Source organism: Salvelinus fontinalis, chromosome 2 (assembly GCF_029448725.1).
Source record: "Salvelinus fontinalis isolate EN_2023a chromosome 2, ASM2944872v1, whole genome shotgun sequence".
NCBI classification, from domain to species: Eukaryota; Metazoa; Chordata; class Actinopteri; order Salmoniformes; family Salmonidae; genus Salvelinus; species Salvelinus fontinalis.
In genome coordinates, this window is record NC_074666.1 from 71,001,196 (window position 1) to 71,021,931 (window position 20,736).

Genomic DNA, 20,736 nt, shown 5'->3' on the forward strand with positions numbered 1-20,736 from the left:
TAGCCCTGTGTTTTATATAGCTGTCCTTTAGCCCTGTGTTTTATATCACTGTCCTTTAGACCTGTGTTTTATATCACTGTCCTTTAACCCTGTGTTTTATATCACTGTCCTTTAACCCTGTGTTTTATACAGCTGTCCTTTAGTCCTGTGTTTTATATCACTGTCCTTTAGCCCTGTGTTTTATATCACTGTCCTTTAGCCCTGTGTTTTATATCACTGTCCTTTAGCCCTGTGTTTTATATCACTGTCCTTTAGCCCTGTGTTTTATATCACTGTCCTTTAACCCTGTGTTTTATATCACTGTCCTTTAGCCCTGTGTTTTATACCACTGTGTTTTAGCCCTGTGTTTTATATCACTGTCCTTTAACCCTGTGTTTTATATCACTGTCCTTTAGCCCTGTGTTTTATATCACTGTGTTTTAGCCCTGTGTTTTATATCACTGTCCTTTAGACCTGTGTTTTATCACTGTCCTTTAGCCCTGTGTTTTATATCACTGTCCTATAGCCCTGTGTTTTATATCACTGTCCTTTAGCCCTGTGTTTTATATAACTGTTTTAACCCTGTGTTTTATATCACTGTCCTTTAACCCTGTGTTTTATATAGCTGTCCTTTAGCCCTGTGTTTTATATCACTGTCCTTTAGACCTGTGTTTTATATCACTGTCCTTTAGCCCTGTGTTTTATATCACTGTGTTTAAGCCCTATGTTTTATATCACTGTCCTTTAACCCTGTGTTTTATATCACTGTCCTTTAGTCCTGTGTTTTATATCGCTGTCCTTTAGCCCTGTGTTTTATATCACTGTCCTTTAGTCCTGTGTTTTATATCGCTGTCCTTTAGCCCTGTGTTTTATATCACTGTCCTTTAGCCCTGTGTTTTATATCACTGTCCTTTAGCCTTGTGTTTTATATCACTGTCCTTTAGACCTGTGTTTTATATCACTGTCCTTTAGCCCTGTGTTTTATATCACTGTCCTTTAGCCCTGTGTTTTATATCACTGTCCTTTAGTCCTGTGTTTTATATCACTGTCCTTTAGACCTGTGTTTTATATCACTGTCCTTTAACCCTGTGTTTTATATCACTGTCCTTTAGACCTGTGTTTTATATAACTGTCCTTTAGACCTGTGTTTTATCACTGTCCTTTAGCCCTGTGTTTTATATAACTGTTTTAACCCTGTGTTTTATATCACTGTCCTTTAGCCCTGTGTTTTATATCACTGTCCTTTAGCCCTGTGTTTTATATCACTGTCCTTTAGCCCTGTGTTTTATATCACTGTCCTTTAACCCTGTGTTTTATATCACTGTCCTTTAGCCCTGTGTTTTATATCACTGTGTTTTATATCACTGTCCTTTAGCCCTGTGTTTTATATCACTGTCCTTTAGTCCTGTGTTTTATATCGCAGTCCTTTAGCCCTGTGTTTTATATCACTGTCCTTTAGACCTGTGTTTTATCACTGTCCTTTAGCCCTGTGTTTTATATCACTGTCCTTTAGCCCTGTGTTTTATATCACTGTCCTTTAACCCTGTGTTTTATATCGCTGTCCTTTAGCCCTGTGTTTTATATCACTGTCCTTTAACCCTGTGTTTTATGTCACTGTCCTTTAACCCTGTGTTTTATATCACTGTCCTTTAACCCTGTGTTTTATAGTAGTCCTTTAGCCCTGTGTTTTATATCACTGTCCTTAAGTCCTGTGTTTTATATCACTGTCCTTTAACCCTGTGTTTTATATCACTGTCCTTTAGCCCTGTGTTTTATAGTAGTCCTTTAACCCTGTGTTTTATAGTAGTCCTTTAGCCCTGTGTTTTATATCACTGTCCTTAAGTCCTGTGTTTTATATCACTGTCCTTTAACCCTGTGTTTTATATCACTGTCCTTTAGCCCTGTGTTTTATATCACTGTCCTTTAGCCCTGTGTTTTATATCCCTGTCCTTTAACCCTGTGTTTTATATCACTGTCCTTTAGTCATGTGTTTTATATCACTGTGTTTTAGCCCTGTGTTTGATATCACGGTCCTTTAGCCCTGTGTTTTATATCACTGTCCTTTAGACCTGTGTTTTATATCACTGTCCTTTAACCCTGTGTTTTATACAGCTGTCCTTTAGCCCTGTGTTTTATATCACTGTCCTTTAGTCCTGTGTTTTATATCGCTGTCCTTTAGCCCTGTGTTTTATATCACTGTCCTTTATCCCTGTGTTTTATATCACTGTCCTTTAACCCTGTGTTTTATATCACTGTCCTTTAGCCCTGTGTTTTATAGCACTGTCCTTTAGCCCTGTGTTTTATAGCACTGTCCTTTAACCCTGTGTTTTATACAGCTGTCCTTTAGCCCTGTGTTTTATATCACTGTGTTTTAGCCCTGTGTTTTATATCACTGTGTTTTAGCCCTGTGTTTTATATCACTGTCCTTTAACCCTGTGTTTTATATCACTGTCCTTTAGCCCTGTGTTTTATATCACTGTGTTTTAGCCCTGTGTTTTATATCACTGTGTTTTAGCCCTGTGTTTTATATCACTGTGTTTTAGCCCTGTGTTTTATATCACTGTGTTTTAGCCCTGTGTTTTATATCACTGTGTTTTAGCCCTGTGTTTTATATCACTGTGTTTTAGCCCTGTGTTTTATATCACTGTGTTTTAGCCCTGTGTTTTATATCACTGTGTTTTAGTTAATCTACCACTATCTGTTGTTGGAGCGTCAGAACACTAAACGGAGAGCTGGAGCGATGGAGGAATGAGTTGAATGGAAATGACTTTTCAGTTGGAGTCCTCATAGAGGACATGTTGACCTCAGCCTCTCTCGTTCCACTCTTTCTTTCTCTTGTCGTTTTATTTTTCAAGGAGTCAGGTGATTAATGTGAAATGAATGCTGCATTCCTCTGGGCATTCAGACGTCACAGCAACACACTGAGTACTGACAGAACCACAATGATGGAGATAAAACAGATCTTTCTCTCTCTCTCTCTTTCAACCTCACTCATTCCATCTCTACCTCTATATTCCTCCCCATTTACATCTCTGTCTTTCCTTTCTTAATAACTAATTCTCTCTTACTATTGCTTTTGTCTCCATTCTCTAACTCTTTCCCTGTAACCTACAGTATTCTCCATGTACAGTTGAAGTCGGAAGTTTACATACACCTTAGCCAAAAACATTGAAATTTTCACACTCCTGACATTTAATCCTAGTAAAAAGTTCCTGTTATAGGCCAGTTAGGATCACCACTTTATTTTAAGAATGTGAAATGTCAGAATAATAGTAGAGAGTGATTTTTTTCAGCTTTTATTTCTTTCATCACATTCCCAGTGGGTCAGAAGTTTACATACACTCAATTAGTATTTGGTAGCATTGCCTTTAAATTGTTTAACTTGGGTCAAACGTTTCGGGTAGCCTTCCACAACCTTCCCACAATTAGTTGGGTGAATTCTGGCAGAGCTGGTGTAACTGAGTCAGGTTTGTAAGCCTCCTTGCTCACACACGCTTTTCAGTTCTGCCCATATATTTTCTATAGGATATAGGTCAGGGCTTTGTGATGGCCACTCCAAGACCTTGACTTTGTTGTCCTTAAGCCATTTTGCCACAACTTTGGAAGTATGCTTGGGGTCATTGTCCATTTGGAAGACACATTTACGCTTTAACTTCCTGACTGATGTCTTGTGATGTTGCTTTAATATGTCCACATACTTTTCCTTCCTCATGATGCCATCTATTTTGTGAAGTGCACCAGTCCCTCCTGCAGCAAAGCACCCCCACAACATGACGCTGCCACCCCCGTGCTTCACGGTTGGGATGGTGTTATTTGGCTTGCAAGCCTCCCCCTTTTTCCTCCAAACATAATGATGGTCATTATGACCAAAGGCAGACATTCCATTTTATTTTTATTTTATCAGACCAGAGGACATTCCTCCAAAAAGTACGATCTTTGTCCCCATGTGCAGTTGCAAACCGTAGTCTGCCTTTTTTATGGCGTTTTTGGAGCAGTGGCTTCTTCCTTGCTGAGCGGCCTTTCAGGTTATGTTGATATAGGACTCGTTTTACTGTGAATATAGATACTTTTGTACCTGTTTCCTCCAGCATCTTCACAAGGTTCTTTGCTGTTGTTCTGAGATTGATTTGCACTTTTCGACCCAGGTAAGTTGGTTCTCTAGGAGACAGAACGCATCTCCTTCCTGAGCGGTATGACGGCTGCGTGGTCCCATGGTGTTTATACTTGCATATTATTGTTTGTACAGACGAACGTGGTACCTTCAGGCATTTGGAAATTGCTCCCAAGGATGAACCAGACTTGTAGAGGTCTACAATTCTTTTCTGAGGTCTTGGCTGATTTCTTTTGATTTTCCCATGATGTCAAGCAAAGAGGCACTGAGTTTGAAGGCAGGCCTTGAAATACATCCACAGGTATACCTCCAATTGACTCAAATGATGTCAATTAGCCTATCAGAAGCTTATAAAGCCATGACATCATTTTCTGGAATTTTCCAAGCTGTTTAAAGGCACAGCCAACTTAGTGTATGTAAACTTCTGACCCACTGGAATTGTGATACAGTGAAATAATCTGTCTGTAAACAATTAATGGAAAAATGACTTGCGTCATGCACAAAGTAGATGTCCTAACTGACTTGCCAAAACTATAGTTTGTTAACAAGAAATTTGTGTGTATGTAAACTTCCAACTTCAACTGTACATCTCTTAGCCTCTTCCTTTCTCTCTTTCTTTATCTTTCCTGTACTTCTCCTTCTTTTATCTCACTACATCTACAATGAGTCTCTCAGTCTATATTTATATAACCTTCTAAGCTAACCTTTTCAGCATGCAGATATAAGATACAGCTATTATAAACAAGCCAGGCAAAGTTGCAGCTCAATACTCAGCTTTCACAAACAGCAATTTCTCCCTGTGCCACTTTAGTTGTCCCTGATGTGTTTAGTATTTCAGTGTGGGACTAATTTCTACACTACACCGGATAAGGAAATCCCCCAAACCAGTGTAGAGATGAATATGGTTCCTCCAGGGAGACTTTCACACCCACCTGTATACAACACCCTTTCTGTGCAGGAAGAACAGACCCACAGCGATCTCTCCAGCATAGAACCTACAATGGCAACAACATGATCACTTAGAAACATGGAAAAGCATGTAGATATGTGAAAAGTGTGATGATTTTTCAAAACAGTAGATGTTACAGAAAGGTATAATACCAGGTTGATAATACAGTACATCCATTTACAGAGAGCTGAATTTGAGGATATAGATGCTGTATTACTGACTTTAAACCTGTCTTATAGGTGAGCTAGGTCTATATATATGGCTGGGGCTATAGCCAGTGACAACAGACTGTAACTTACACTGCCTGTGGCTCCTTGAACTTGCCCACACGCTGAATGTGGTACATGAGGTCCCCTCCATTAATATACTCCATCACAAAGTACAGACGATCCTAGGAGAGATGACAGAGATGGAGAGAGATAGAGATGACAGAGATGGAGAGAGGGAGAGAGAGAGAGAAAGTCATCAACATCAAACAAACCTTCACAAAAGCTGAAAGGCAGGATGTAGTGTTTATAGAATACCTCTGTAGTGACTGACCCACAGCCCCCTATTAATACCTGTACTACCTGACCCACAGCCTCCTATTAATACCTGTACTACCTGACCCACAGCCTCCTATTAATACCTGTACTACCTGACCCACAGCCTCCTATTAATACCTGTACTATCTGAACCACAGCCTCCTATTAATACCTGTACTACCTGACCCACAGCCTCCTATTAATACCTGTACTACCTGACCCACAGCCTCCTATTAATACCTGTACTACCTGAACCACAGCCTCCTATTAATACCTGTACTACCTGAACCACAGTCTCCTATTAATACCTGTACTACCTGACCCACAGCCTCCTATTAATACCTGTACTACCTGACCCACAGCCTCCTATTAATACCTGTACAACCTGACCCACAGCCTCCTATTAATACCTGTACTATCTGAACCACAGCCTCCTATTAATACCTGTACTACCTGAATCACAGTCTCCTATTAATACCTGTACTACCTGACCCACAGTCTCCTATTAATACCTGTACTACCTGAACCACAGTCTCCTATTAATACCTGTACTACCTGACCCACAGCCTCCTATTAATACCTGTACTACCTGACCCACAGTCTCCTATTAATACCTGTACTACCTGACCCACAGCCTCCTATTAATACCTGTACTACCTGACCCACAGCCTCCTATTAATACCTGTACTACCTGACCCACAGCCTCCTATTAATACCTGTACTATCTGAACCACAGCCTCCTATTAATACCTGTACTACCTGACCCACAGCCTCCTATTAATACCTGTACTACCTGACCCACAGCCTCCTATTAATACCTGTACTACCTGAACCACAGCCTCCTATTAATACCTGTACTACCTGACCCACAGTCTCCTATTAATACCTGTACTACCTGACCCACAGCCTCCTATTAATACCTGTACTACCTGACCCACAGCCTCCTATTAATACCTGTACTACCTGACCCACAGCCTCCTATTAATACCTGTACTACCTGATCCACAGCCTCCTATTAATACCTGTACTACCTGACCCACAGTCTCCTATTAATACCTGTACTACCTGACCCACAGCCTCCTATTAATACCTGACCCACAGTCTCCTATTAATACCTGTACTACCTGAACCACAGTCTCCTATTAATACCTGTACTACCTGACATACAGCCTCCTATTAATACCTGTACTACCTGACCCACAGCCTCCTATTAATACCTGTACTACCTGAACCACAGTCTCCTATTAATACCTGTACTACCTGACATACAGTCTCCTATTAATACCTGTACTACCTGACCTACAGCCTCCTATTAATACCTGTACTACCTGAACCAGAGCCTCCTATTAATATCTGTACTACCTGAACCACAGCCTCCTATTAATACCTGTACTACCAGACCTACAGCCTCCTATTAATACCTGACCCACAGTCTCCTATTAATACCTGTACTACCTGACCCACAGCCTCCTATTAATACCTGTACTACCTGACCCACAGTCTCCTATTAATACCTGTACTACCTGACATACAGCCTCCTATTAATACCTGTACTACCTGAACCACAGCCTCCTATTAATACCTGTACTACCTGACCCACAGCCTCCTATTAATACCTGTACTACCTGACCCACAGCCTCCTATTAATACCTGTACTACCTGACCCACAGCCTCCTATTAATACCTGTACTACCTGACATACAGCCTCCTATTAATACCTGTACTACCTGAACCACAGCCTCCTATTAATACCTGTACTACCTGACCAACAGCCTCCTATTAATACCTGTACTACCTGACCCACAGCCTCCTATTAATACCTGTACTACCTGACCCACAGCCTCCTATTAATACCTGTACTACCTGAACCACAGCCTCCTATTAATACCTGTACTACCTGAACCACAGCCTCCTATTAATACCTGTACTACCTGAACCACAGCCTCCTATTAATACCTGTACTACCTGACCCACAGCCTCCTATTAATACCTGTACTACCTGACCCACAGCCTCCTATTAATACCTGTACTACCTGACCTACAGCCTCCTATTAATACCTGTACTACCTGACCCACAGCCTCCTATTAATACCTGTACTACCTGACCCACAGTCTCCTATTAATACCTGTACTATCTGACCCACAGCCTCCTATTAATACCTGTACTACCTGACCCACAGCCTCCTATTAATACCTGTACTACCTGACCCACAGCCTCCTATTAATACCTGTACTATCTGACCCACAGCCTCCTATTAATACCTGACCCACAGCCTCCTATTAATACCTGTACTACCTGAACCACAGCCTCCTATTAATACCTGTACTACCTGAACCACAGCCTCCTATTAATACCTGACCCACAGCCTCCTATTAATACCTGTACTACCTGAACCACAGCCTCCTATTAATACCTGTACTACCTGAACCACAGCCTCCTATTAATACCTGACCCACAGCCTCCTATTAATACCCGTACTACCTGACCCACAGCCTCCTATTAATACCTGTACTATCTGAACCACAGCCTCCTATTAATACCTGACCCACAGCCTCCTATTAATACCTGTACTACCTGAACCACAGCCTCCTATTAATACCTGTACTACCTGAACCACAGCCTCCTATTAATACCTGACCCACAGCCTCCTATTAATACCTGTACTACCTGACCCACAGCCTCCTATTAATACCTGGACTACCTGAACCACAGCCTCCTATTAATACCTGACCCACAGCCTCCTATTAATACCTGTACTACCTGAACCACAGCCTCCTATTAATACCTGTACTACCTGACCCACAGCCTCCTATTAATACCTGTACTACCTGACCTACAGCCTCCTATTAATACCTGTACTACCTGACCCACAGCCTCCTATTAATACCTGTACTACCTGACCTACAGTCTCCTATTAATACCTGTACTATCTGAACCACAGCCTCCTATTAATACCTGTACTACCTGACCCACAGTCTCCTATTAATACCTGTACTACCTGAACCACAGCCTCCTATTAATACCTGACCCACAGCCTCCTATTAATACCTGTACTACCTGAACCACAGCCTCCTATTAATACCTGTACTACCTGAACCACAGCCTCCTATTAATACCTGACCCACAGCCTCCTATTAATACCTGTACTATCTGAACCACAGCCTCCTATTAATACCTGTACTATCTGACCCACAGTCTCCTATTAATACCTGTACTACCTGACCCACAGCCTCCTATTAATACCTGTACTATCTGACCCACAGTCTCCTATTAATACCTGTACTACCTGACCCACAGCCTCCTTTTAATACCTGTACTACCTGACCCACAGTCTCCTATTAATACCTGTACTACCTGACCCACAGCCTCCTATTAATACCTGTACTACCTGATCCACAGCCTCCTATTAATACCTGTACTACCTGAACCACAGCCTCCTATTAATACCTGTACTACCTGATCCACAGCCTCCTATTAATACCTGTACTACCTGACCCACAGCTTCCTATTAATACCTGTACTACCTGAACCACAGCCTCCTATTAATACCTGTACTACCTGAACCACAGCCTCCTATTAATACCTGTACTACCTGAACCACAGCCTCCTATTAATACCTGTACTACCTGACCCACAGCCTCCTATTAATACCTGTACTACCTGACCCACAGCCTCCTATTAATACCTGTACTACCTGTACTACCTGACGCACAGTCTCCTATTAATACCTGTACTACCTGACCCACAGTCTCCTATTAATACCTGTACTACCTGACCCACAGCCTCCTATTAATACCTGTACTACCTGACCCACAGTCTCCTATTAATACCTGTACTACCTGACCCACAGCCTCCTATTAATACCAGTACTACCTGACCCACAGCTTCCTATTAATACCTGTACTACCTGAACCACAGCCTCCTATTAATACCTGTAATACCTGAACCACAGCCTCCTATTAATACCTGTACTACCTGAACCACAGCCTCCTATTAATACCTGTACTACCTGACCCACAGCCTCCTATTAATACCTGTACTACCTGACCCACAGCCTCCTATTAATACCTGTACTACCTGTACTACCTGACGCACAGTCTCCTATTAATACCTGTACTACCTGACCCACAGTCTCCTATTAATACCTGTACTACCTGACCCACAGCCTCCTATTAATACCTGTACTACCTGTACTACCTGACCCACAGTCTCCTATTAATACCTGTACTACCTGACCCACAGCCTCCTATTAATACCTGTACTATCTGACCCACAGCCTCCTATTAATACCTGTACTACCTGACCCACAGCCTCCTATTAATACCTGTACTACCTGACCCACAGTCTCCTATTAGTACCTGTACTACCTGACCCACAGCTTCCTATTAATACCTGTACTATCTGACACACAGCCTCCTATTAATACCTGTACTACCTGACCCACAGCCTCCTATTAATACCTGTACTACCTGAACCACAGCCTCCTATTAATACCTGTACTACCTGACCCACAGCCTCCTATTAATACCTGTACTACCTGACCTACAGCCTCCTATTAATACCTGTACTATCTGACCCACAGCCTCCTATTAATACCTGTACTACCTGAACCACAGCTTCCTATTAATACCTGTACTATCTGACCCACAGCCTCCTATTAATACCTGTACTACCTGACCTACAGCCTCCTATTAATACCTGTACTATCTGACCCACAGTCTCCTATTAATACCTGTACTACCTGACCTACAGCCTCCTATTAATACCTGTACTACCTGACCCACAGCCTCCTATTAATACCTGTACTACCTGACCCACAGCCTCCTATTAATACCTGTACTATCTGACCCACAGTCTCCTATTAATACCTGTACTACCTGACCCACAGTCTCCTATTAATACCTGTACTACCTGACCCACAGTCTCCTATTAATACCTGTACTATCTGACCCACAGCCTCCTATTAATACCTGTACTACCTGACCCACAGCTTCCTATTAATACCTGTACTATCTGACCCACAGCCTCCTATTAATACCTGTACTACCTGACCCACAGCCTCCTATTAATACCTGTACTATCTGACCCACAGCCTCCTATTAATACCTGTACTATCTGACCCACAGCCTCCTATTAATACCTGTACTACCTGACCCACAGCCTACTATTAATACCTGTACTACCTGACCCACAGCCTCCTATTAATACCTGTACTACCTGTACTACCTGACCCACAGTCTCCTATTAATACCTGTACTACCTGACCCACAGTCTCCTATTAATACCTGTACTACCTGACCCACAGCCTCCTATTAATACCTGTACTACCTGACCCACAGCCTCCTATTAATACCTGTACTACCTGACCCACAGCCTCCTATTAATACCTGTACTACCTGACCCACAGCCTCCTATTAATACCTGTACTACCTGACCCACAGCCTCCTATTAATACATGTACTATCTGACCCACAGCCTCCTATTAATACCTGTACTACCTGACCCACAGCCTCCTATTAATACCTGTACTATCTGACCCACAGTCTCCTATTAATACCTGTACTACCTGACCCACAGCCTCCTATTAATACCTTTACTATCTGACCCACAGTCTCCTATTAATACCTGTACTACTTGACCCACAGCCTCCTATTAATACCTGTACTATCTGCCTCCTATTAATACCTGTACTATCTGACCCACAGTCTCCTATTAATACCTGTACTACCTGACCCACAGCCTCCTATTAATACCTGTACTATCTGAACCACAGCCTCCTATTAATACCTGTACTATCTGACCCACAGTCTCCTATTAATACCTGTACTACCTGACCCACAGCCTCCTATTAATACCTGTACTACCTGACCTACAGCCTCCTATTAATACCTGTACTATCTGATCTACAGCCTCCTATTAATACCTGTACTACCTGACCCACAGCCTCCTATTAATACCTGTACTACCTGACCTACAGCCTCCTATTAATACCTGTACTACCTGACCCACAGCTTCCTATTAATACCTGTACTACCTGACCCACAGTCTCCTATTAATACCTGTACTACCTGACCCACAGCCTCCTATTAATACCTGTACTACCTGACCTACAGCCTCCTATTAATACCTGTACTACCTGACCCACAGTCTCCTATTAATACCTGTACTACCTGACCTACAGTCTCCTATTAATACCTGTACTACCTGACCTACAGTCTCCTATTAATACCTGTACTACCTGACCTACAGTCTCCTATTAATACCTGTACTACCTGACCTACAGTCTCCTATTAATACCTGTACTACCTGACCCACAGTCTCCTATTAATACCTGTACTACCTGACCTACAGTCTCCTATTAATACCTGTACTACCTGACCTACAGTCTCCTATTAATACCTGTACTACCTGACCTACAGTCTCCTATTAATACCTGTACTACCTGACCTACAGTCTCCTATTAATACCTGTACTACCTGACCTACAGTCTCCTATTAATACCTGTACTACCTGACCCACAGTCTCCTATTAATACCTGTACTACCTGACCTACAGTCTCCTATTAATACCTGTACTACCTGACCTACAGTCTCCTATTAATACCTGTACTACCTGACCTACAGTCTCCTATTAATACCTGTACTACCTGACCTACAGTCTCCTATTAATACCTGTACTACCTGACCCACAGTCTCCTATTAATACCTGTACTACCTGACCCAAAGCCTCGTATTAATACCTGTACTACCTGACCCACAGCCTCCTATTAATAGCTATACTACCTGAACCACAGCCTCCTATTAATACCTGTACTACCTGAACCACAGTCTCCTATTAATACCTGTACTACCTGACCTACAGCCTCCTATTAATACCTGTACTACCTGACCCACAGCTTCCTATTAATACCTGTACTACCTGACCCACAGCCTCCTATTAATACCTTTACTATCTGACCCACAGTCTCCTATTAATACCTGTACTACTTGACCCACAGCCTCCTATTAATACCTGTACTATCTGCCTCCTATTAATACCTGTACTATCTGACCCACAGTCTCCTATTAATACCTGTACTACCTGACCCACAGCCTCCTATTAATACCTGTACTATCTGAACCACAGCCTCCTATTAATACCTGTACTATCTGACCCACAGTCTCCTATTAATACCTGTACTACCTGACCCACAGCCTCCTATTAATACCTGTACTACCTGACCTACAGCCTCCTATTAATACCTGTACTATCTGATCTACAGCCTCCTATTAATACCTGTACTACCTGACCCACAGCCTCCTATTAATACCTGTACTACCTGACCTACAGCCTCCTATTAATACCTGTACTACCTGACCCACAGCTTCCTATTAATACCTGTACTACCTGACCCACAGTCTCCTATTAATACCTGTACTACCTGACCCACAGCCTCCTATTAATACCTGTACTACCTGACCTACAGTCTCCTATTAATACCTGTACTACCTGACCTACAGTCTCCTATTAATACCTGTACTACCTGACCCACAGTCTCCTATTAATACCTGTACTACCTGACCTACAGTCTCCTATTAATACCTGTACTACCTGACCTACAGTCTCCTATTAATACCTGTACTACCTGACCTACAGTCTCCTATTAATACCTGTACTACCTGACCTACAGTCTCCTATTAATACCTGTACTACCTGACCTACAGTCTCCTATTAATACCTGTACTACCTGACCCACAGTCTCCTATTAATACCTGTACTACCTGACCTACAGTCTCCTATTAATACCTGTACTACCTGACCTACAGTCTCCTATTAATACCTGTACTACCTGACCTACAGTCTCCTATTAATACCTGTACTACCTGACCTACAGTCTCCTATTAATACCTGTACTACCTGACCCACAGTCTCCTATTAATACCTGTACTACCTGACCCACAGCCTCGTATTAATACCTGTACTACCTGACCCACAGCCTCCTATTAATACCTGTACTACCTGAACCACAGCCTCCTATTAATACCTGTACTACCTGAACCACAGTCTCCTATTAATACCTGTACTACCTGACCTACAGCCTCCTATTAATACCTGTACTACCTGACCCACAGCTTCCTATTAATACCTGTACTACCTGACCCACAGCCTCCTATTAATACCTGTACTACCTGACCCACAGCCTCCTATTAATACATGTACTATCTGACCCACAGCCTCCTATTAATACCTGTACTACCTGACCCACAGCCTCCTATTAATACCTGTACTATCTGACCCACAGTCTCCTATTAATACCTGTATTACCTGACCCACAGCCTCCTATTAATACCTGTACTATCTGACCCACAGTCTCCTATTAATACCTGTACTACCTGACCCACAGCCTCCTATTAATACCTGTACTATCTGACCCACAGTCTCCTATTAATACCTGTACTACCTGACATACAGTCTCCTATTAATACCTGTACTATCTGAACCACAGCCTCCTATTAATACCTGTACTACCTGACCCACAGCCTCCTATTAATACCTGTACTATCTGAACCACAGCCTCCTATTAATACCTGTACTATCTGACCCACAGTCTCCTATTAATACCTGTACTACCTGACCCACAGCCTCCTATTAATACCTGTACTACCTGACCCACAGCCTCCTATTAATACCTGTACTACCTGACCTACAGCCTCCTATTAATACCTGTACTACCTGACCCACAGCTTCCTATTAATACCTGTACTACCTGACCCACAGTCTCCTATTAATACCTGTACTACCTGACCTACAGCCTCCTATTAATACCTGTACTACCTGACCTACAGCCTCCTATTAATACCTGTACTACCTGACCCACAGTCTCCTATTAATACCTGTACTACCTGACCCACAGTCTCCTATTAATACCTGCACTACCTGACCTACAGTCTCCTATTAATACCTGTACTACCTGACCTACAGTCTCCTATTAATACCTGTACTACCTGACCTACAGTCTCCTATTAATACCTGTACTACCTGACCTACAGTCTCCTATTAATACCTGTACTACCTGACCCACAGTCTCCTATTAATACCTGTACTACCTGACCTACAGTTTCCTATTAATACCTGTACTACCTGACCTACAGTCTCCTATTAATACCTGTACTACCTGACCTACAGTCTCCTATTAATACCTGTACTACCTGACCTACAGTCTCCTATTAATACCTGTACTACCTGACCTACAGTCTCCTATTAATACCTGTACTACCTGACCCACAGTCTCCTATTAATACCTGTACTACCAGACCTACAGTCTCCTATTAATACCTGTACTACCTGACCTACAGTCTCCTATTAATACCTGTACTACCTGACCTACAGTCTCCTATTAATACCTGTACTACCTGACCTACAGTCTCCTATTAATACCTGTACTACCTGACCTACAGTCTCCTATTAATACCTGTACTACCTGACCTACAGTCTCCTATTAATACCTGTACTACCTGACCCACAGTCTCCTATTAATACCTGTACTACCTGACCTACAGTCTCCTATTAATACCTGTACTACCTGACCTACAGCCTCCTATTAATACCTGTACTACCTGACCTACAGCCTCCTATTAATACCTGTACTACCTGACCCACAGTCTCCTATTAATACCTGTACTACCTGACCTACAGCCTCCTATTAATACCTGTACTACCTGACCTACAGCCTCCTATTAATACCTGTACTACCTGACCCACAGCCTCCTATTAATACCTGTACTAACTGACCTACAGCCTCCTATTAATACCTGTACTACCTGATCTACAGCCTCCTATTAATACCTGTACTACCTGACCCACAGTCTCCTATTAATACCTGTACTACCTGACCCACAGCTTCCTATTAATACCTGACCCACAGTCTCCTATTAATACCTGTACTACCTGACCCACAGCCTCCTATTAATACCTGTACTACCTGACCCACAGCCTCCTATTAATACCTGTACTACCTGACCCACAGTCTCCTATTAATACCTGTACTACCTGACCCACAGTCTCCTATTAATACCTGTACTACCTGACCCACAGAAATAGAAAGCTGACAGACGTCAACGGAGGAAACAAAACACAGTAGGTTTGTACCCTCATCAGTACCCCGCTGATGTACACAACATAGAAGACCAATAGTCCCATAATCCATCCCTGAAGTGTATGAACGCCCAGCAGGTGTCATGTGTAACCTTCAGACCTGAGTGTTTTATTGTTTTATGAAAGGCCTTATAAGTCATCTGTCAGTCAGACAGAGAGGCTGGAGCAGGACTCTCCACAGGGCTGACTGAAGACAAAGGCCTCTCTTCTCTCTCTGCTCCCTCTGCTCTGTAGATCTATATGCTGGGGCTGTTTGGTTCAACTCACTCAACTCACTGGCCACTGTGTTGAAGCAGTGTGGGCCGTGTACACGCACGAAGACAATGACACAAAAGAAACATACACACATTAAATACACACGTTTGTTTTACTATCCTTGTGGGAACCAAACGATTGATTCCCATTCAAAATCCTATTTCCCTAAACCTTAACCTAACCCTAACCCTAATCCAAAACCCCAACCTTAACCCTAAACCTTACCCTTAACCTAACCCTAATTCTAGCCCTAAACCCAACCCCTAAGCCTGAAATAGTAATTTTCCTTGTGGGGACAGGCAAAATGTCTTGACTTGTCAGAACTGTCTTTGTTTTCTTATCCTTGTGAGGACTTCACACACAAGCCCGTGCTCTAAAGGAGTGTGTGTAGATGCCGTAGTCAAGGGCTCTGTCTGTTTCCTCTCAGTGAGAGGTTCATGAAAGAGTGATGAGAACACACTGAGGATGCCTCCTCTATTATTCAGCTGCTATTATTCAGCTATTATGACCCCTGAACCCCGTAGTCCCACTGGGAATCCTCTGTGTGTGTGTGTGTGTGTGTGTGTGCATAAGTCCATGTATGTATGCCCATGTGTGCATGTGTGTGTACAGTACCTACCACAGTCTGAAAGCAGGAGTGGAGTGCAGTGAGGAACGGTGGTTTGTCTCTCTGAGCCAGGACTCTCTTCTCCACCATGGTACACTCCACATCATCATCCTGGATCACCACGTCCTTCTTCAGGATCTTGATGGCATACAGCTCCTCTGTGGACTTCATCTCTGCCAGCATCACCTACACAGGGACGCCTGGGGTTAAAGGTGCTTTCTCTTCAAACACGGGATTTCAACCACTAGCCCTAACCCCACCCTTAAAGGGACATTACATTCCAAAAATCTAAGTTTGTCAGAAGTTTTCACACCTCAAAAGTAGTCTACCGAATATGTCCAAAATGATCCCTGCCATTGGTTCTGCTGATCCAGCTTGATGCCTCTACCTCTAATGAATTCAACTGACTCACATGTTACATTCCCAGCCCCTTCTCTTACCTTGCCAAAGCTGCCCTTCCCCAGCAGAGCCAGAAAGTTGAAGTCACTGAGTCGGACACGGTCCATTCCGGGCATGGTGCGGTCCGAGCTGAACCGTCTGTGGTCCGCTGGCGTAATCACTTTCTTCCCATGGCCCAACTTGGCTTTCTACGACGCAAAACACACACACACAGGTACGTATGCACGCACACACACAGACGCACACACACACACAAACTTGTTACACCAAATTTTATTAACCCCATATATTACAAATCATACTACATGCTCCACAGACATGACTCAACATCCAACAAACAAAATAACAAAAATGTCATGAGGTGCTTGATGCAGCCTGCCAAGTAAATGATCTGTCCTTAAGGGAGAGGACTTGTCCCAAATGGCACCCATAGGCCTCTAGTCTAAAGTAGTGCACTATAAAGGGAACAGGGGGCTATTTGGGATGCATACAGATTCTTTCTTTCACACAACCATCATGATGAAATCCTATTCTTCTGATTCTGACAGCATCAAATGCAACCCAGTGCTCAGCTGCCTTTCATCCAGGGTATATTGGTGTGGAACAGAGTTGAGACCAAACATTAAAGGGGCAATCTGCGATTGCTACATCCCATTTTGGGACATTTAAATGAATGATATATATCTATTGATTCGTCAAGAATATAACTTAGAAATGCCTCATGAGTGTAGTTCAACTGTCATCAGAACCCAAAATATAAGATTGTTTTACTCCATTGTTTGTAAACAATGTAATTGTAAACAAACACTGTATAGCTTCAAAATAGATCAACTATAATTTTGATCACCTGGATGGTCAGTTCTTGTATCCATAGCTCTGTCCATACATTTCTCTAACCCCATCCCTCAGGTGTTTACCCAAAAAAGCAGAGGGGTGTCCACTTTTGTGTTGTTTAAATAGCAGATTGCCCCTTTACGTGTCTCCTGCCTATGAGACTGACAGAGAGGCAGTCAGAAAGTATAGTCTGGTGCTCTGGGACTTGTGGGAGTTCCATAACAGCTGTTCTGGAGTCAGGTAATATTCCTCAGAGTCACAAACACTATTCCCACTGTCTGCTTTATGGTAGCTTTAACACTGGGATAGATGCCATGGTAATAGACTGCTACCATGCTCTAGTGGGGCTATGCTTTGACGATAGGCTTACAGCTATTAAGATCTACATATTTTCAAGGCTTCAGAATGGACCCATGATGAAGCTACTTCATAGCTGGTAGGTAGGTGGTAATAACAAGTTCCTATAGAGCTTCAGAATAAATTTATATCCCAAACAACACAAACTAATTCAGAAAATGAATGCAGAAGCACCAAGACAACATAAAGACTTGATAACCAAAAGTTGTAATAACAGAACAATTCAGATATTTTGATGTTTCATATCGACTGATTGGAGCATAAAAAATATATTTGTTGCCCTTTGATTGACAGTCATCCAGAGTAGTATTGGGCATCATTGTGAGGCGTGGGTACGGGTCAGTAGGGGTGCCTCTGTGCCCCTTTGTGATAATGATTGGACTGCCATGTCCCCAACACAAAGGGCAATTAGAGCCCGCCGCCCACCACTGCAGCTCCAACCGCTGTCTGTTTCTTTCAGATAACAAGAGAAAAAGGAAACTAACACCCAGCAGAGAGACAACTGTTGCCAGGCCAACAACCTGTCTATGACTGCATTTCAGAAAGAACTGAAGCCTTGGACAAGACTCACTATCATGGTCCTGCTATCATGGTCCTGATTCTATTAAGATTCTGGCGATGAATGCACACCTGATGAAAAATACAAACACGATTTGAGAAAATGAACTGCAATTTTTAAAGGAGCAGTTGACTTTGTCTTTTCGATTACTAGGTATTTTTAAGTTGTCTAAATTTGTCTCTGGACACTAGGGAAATACTCTTGACAATCTGATGAAGGCCAACCATTGCCGCTTGCTATAGACCACCTTCTGCCCCCAGCTGTGCCCTGGACACCATATGTGAATTGATTGCCCCCCATCTATCTTCAGAGCTCGTGCTGCTAGGTGACCTGAACTGGGACATGCTTTACACCCCGGCCATGCTACAATCTAAGCTTGATGTACCTCAATCTCAGACAAATTATCAATGAACCAACCAGGTACAACCCTAAATCCGTAAACACGGGCACCCTCATAGATATCATCCTAACCAACCTGCCCTCTAAATACACTTCTGCTGTCTTCAACCAGGATCTCAGCGATCACTGCCTCATTGCCTGTATCCGTAATGGGTCTGTGGTCAAACGACCCCCCCTCATCACTGTCAAACGCTCCCTAAAACACTTCAGCGAGCAGGCCTTTCTAATTGACCTGGCCCATATATCCTGGTAGGATATTGACCTCATTCCGTCAGTAGAAGATGCCTGGTTATTCTTTAAAAGTGCTTTCCTCACAATCTTAAATAAGCATGCCCCATTCAAAAAATGTAGAACCAGGAACAGATACAGCCCTTGGATCACTCCAGACCTGACTGCCCTAGACCAGCACAAAAACATTCTGTGGCGTACCGCATTAGCATAAAATAGCCCCCAAGATATGCAACTTTTCAGGGAAGGCAGGAACCAATATACACATTCATTTAGGAAAGCTAAGGCTAGCTTTTTCAAACAGAAATTTGCATCCTGTAGCACACACTCCAAAAAGTTCTGGGACACTGTAAAGTCCATGGAGAATAAGAACACCTCCTCCCAGCTGCCCACTGCACTGAGGCTAGGAAACCACCACCGATAAATCCACTATAATTGAGAATTTCAATAAGCATTTTTCTACTGCTTTCCACCTGGCCACCCCTACCCCGGTCAACATCTGGACCCCTACAAATCAGCAGGGCTAGACAATCTGGACCCTCTCTTTCTAAAATTATCAGCCAAAATTGTTGCAACCCCTATTACTAGCCTGTTCAACCTCTCTTTCGTATCGTCTGAGATCCCCAAAGATTGGAAAGCTGCCGCAGTCATCCCCCTCTTCAAAGGGGGAGACACTCTAGACCCAAACTGCTACAGACCTATATCTATCCTACCCTGCCTTTACAAGGTCTTCGAAAGTCAAGTTAACAAACAGATCACCGACCATTTCGAATACCACCACACCTTCTCCACTATGCAATCTGGTTTCCGAGCTGGTCATGGGTGCACCTCAGCCACGCTCAAAGTCCTAAACAATATCATAACCTCCATCGATAAGAGACAATACTGTGCAGCTGTATTCATTGACCTGGCCAAAGCTTTCGACTCTGTTAATCACCACATTCTTATCGGCAGACTCAACAGCCTTGGTTTCTCAAATGACTGCCTCGCCTGGTTCACCAACTACTTCTCAGACAGAGTTCAGTGTGTAAAATCGGAGGGCCTGTTGTCCGGACCTCTGGCAGTCTCTATGGGGGTGCCACAGGGTTAAATTCTCGGGCCAACTCTTTTCTCTGTATATCAATGATGTTGCTCTTGCTGCTGGTGATTCTCTGAACCACCTCTACGCAGACGATACCATTCTGTATACATCTGGCCCTTCCTTGGACACTGTGTTAACTAACCTCAAGACGAGCTTCAACGACATACAACTCTCCTTCCGTGGCCTCCAACTGCTCTTAAATGCAAGTAAAACCAAATGCATGCTCTTCAATCGATCGCTACAAGCACCTGCCCGCCTGTCCAGCATCACTACTCTGGCCGGTTCTGACTTAGAGTATGTGGACATCAACAAATACCTA

The 20,736-nt window shown here is 43.0% G+C and overlaps 1 protein-coding gene across 1 annotated transcript in view; it reads right to left on the reverse strand.

Moving 5' to 3' along the window:
• prkcab (protein kinase C, alpha, b) overlaps window positions 1-20,736 on the reverse strand; it is a 314,729-nt gene that overhangs the window by 21,656 nt on the left and 272,337 nt on the right. The window contains exons 9-12 of the mRNA XM_055884310.1: window positions 17,001-17,147; window positions 16,573-16,746; window positions 5,339-5,430; window positions 5,023-5,085 (exon numbers count right to left, since the gene is read on the reverse strand). Coding sequence (XP_055740285.1) covers window positions 5,023-5,085; window positions 5,339-5,430; window positions 16,573-16,746; window positions 17,001-17,147 — 476 coding nt within the window. The remainder of the gene's footprint in view (window positions 1-5,022; window positions 5,086-5,338; window positions 5,431-16,572; window positions 16,747-17,000; window positions 17,148-20,736) is intronic.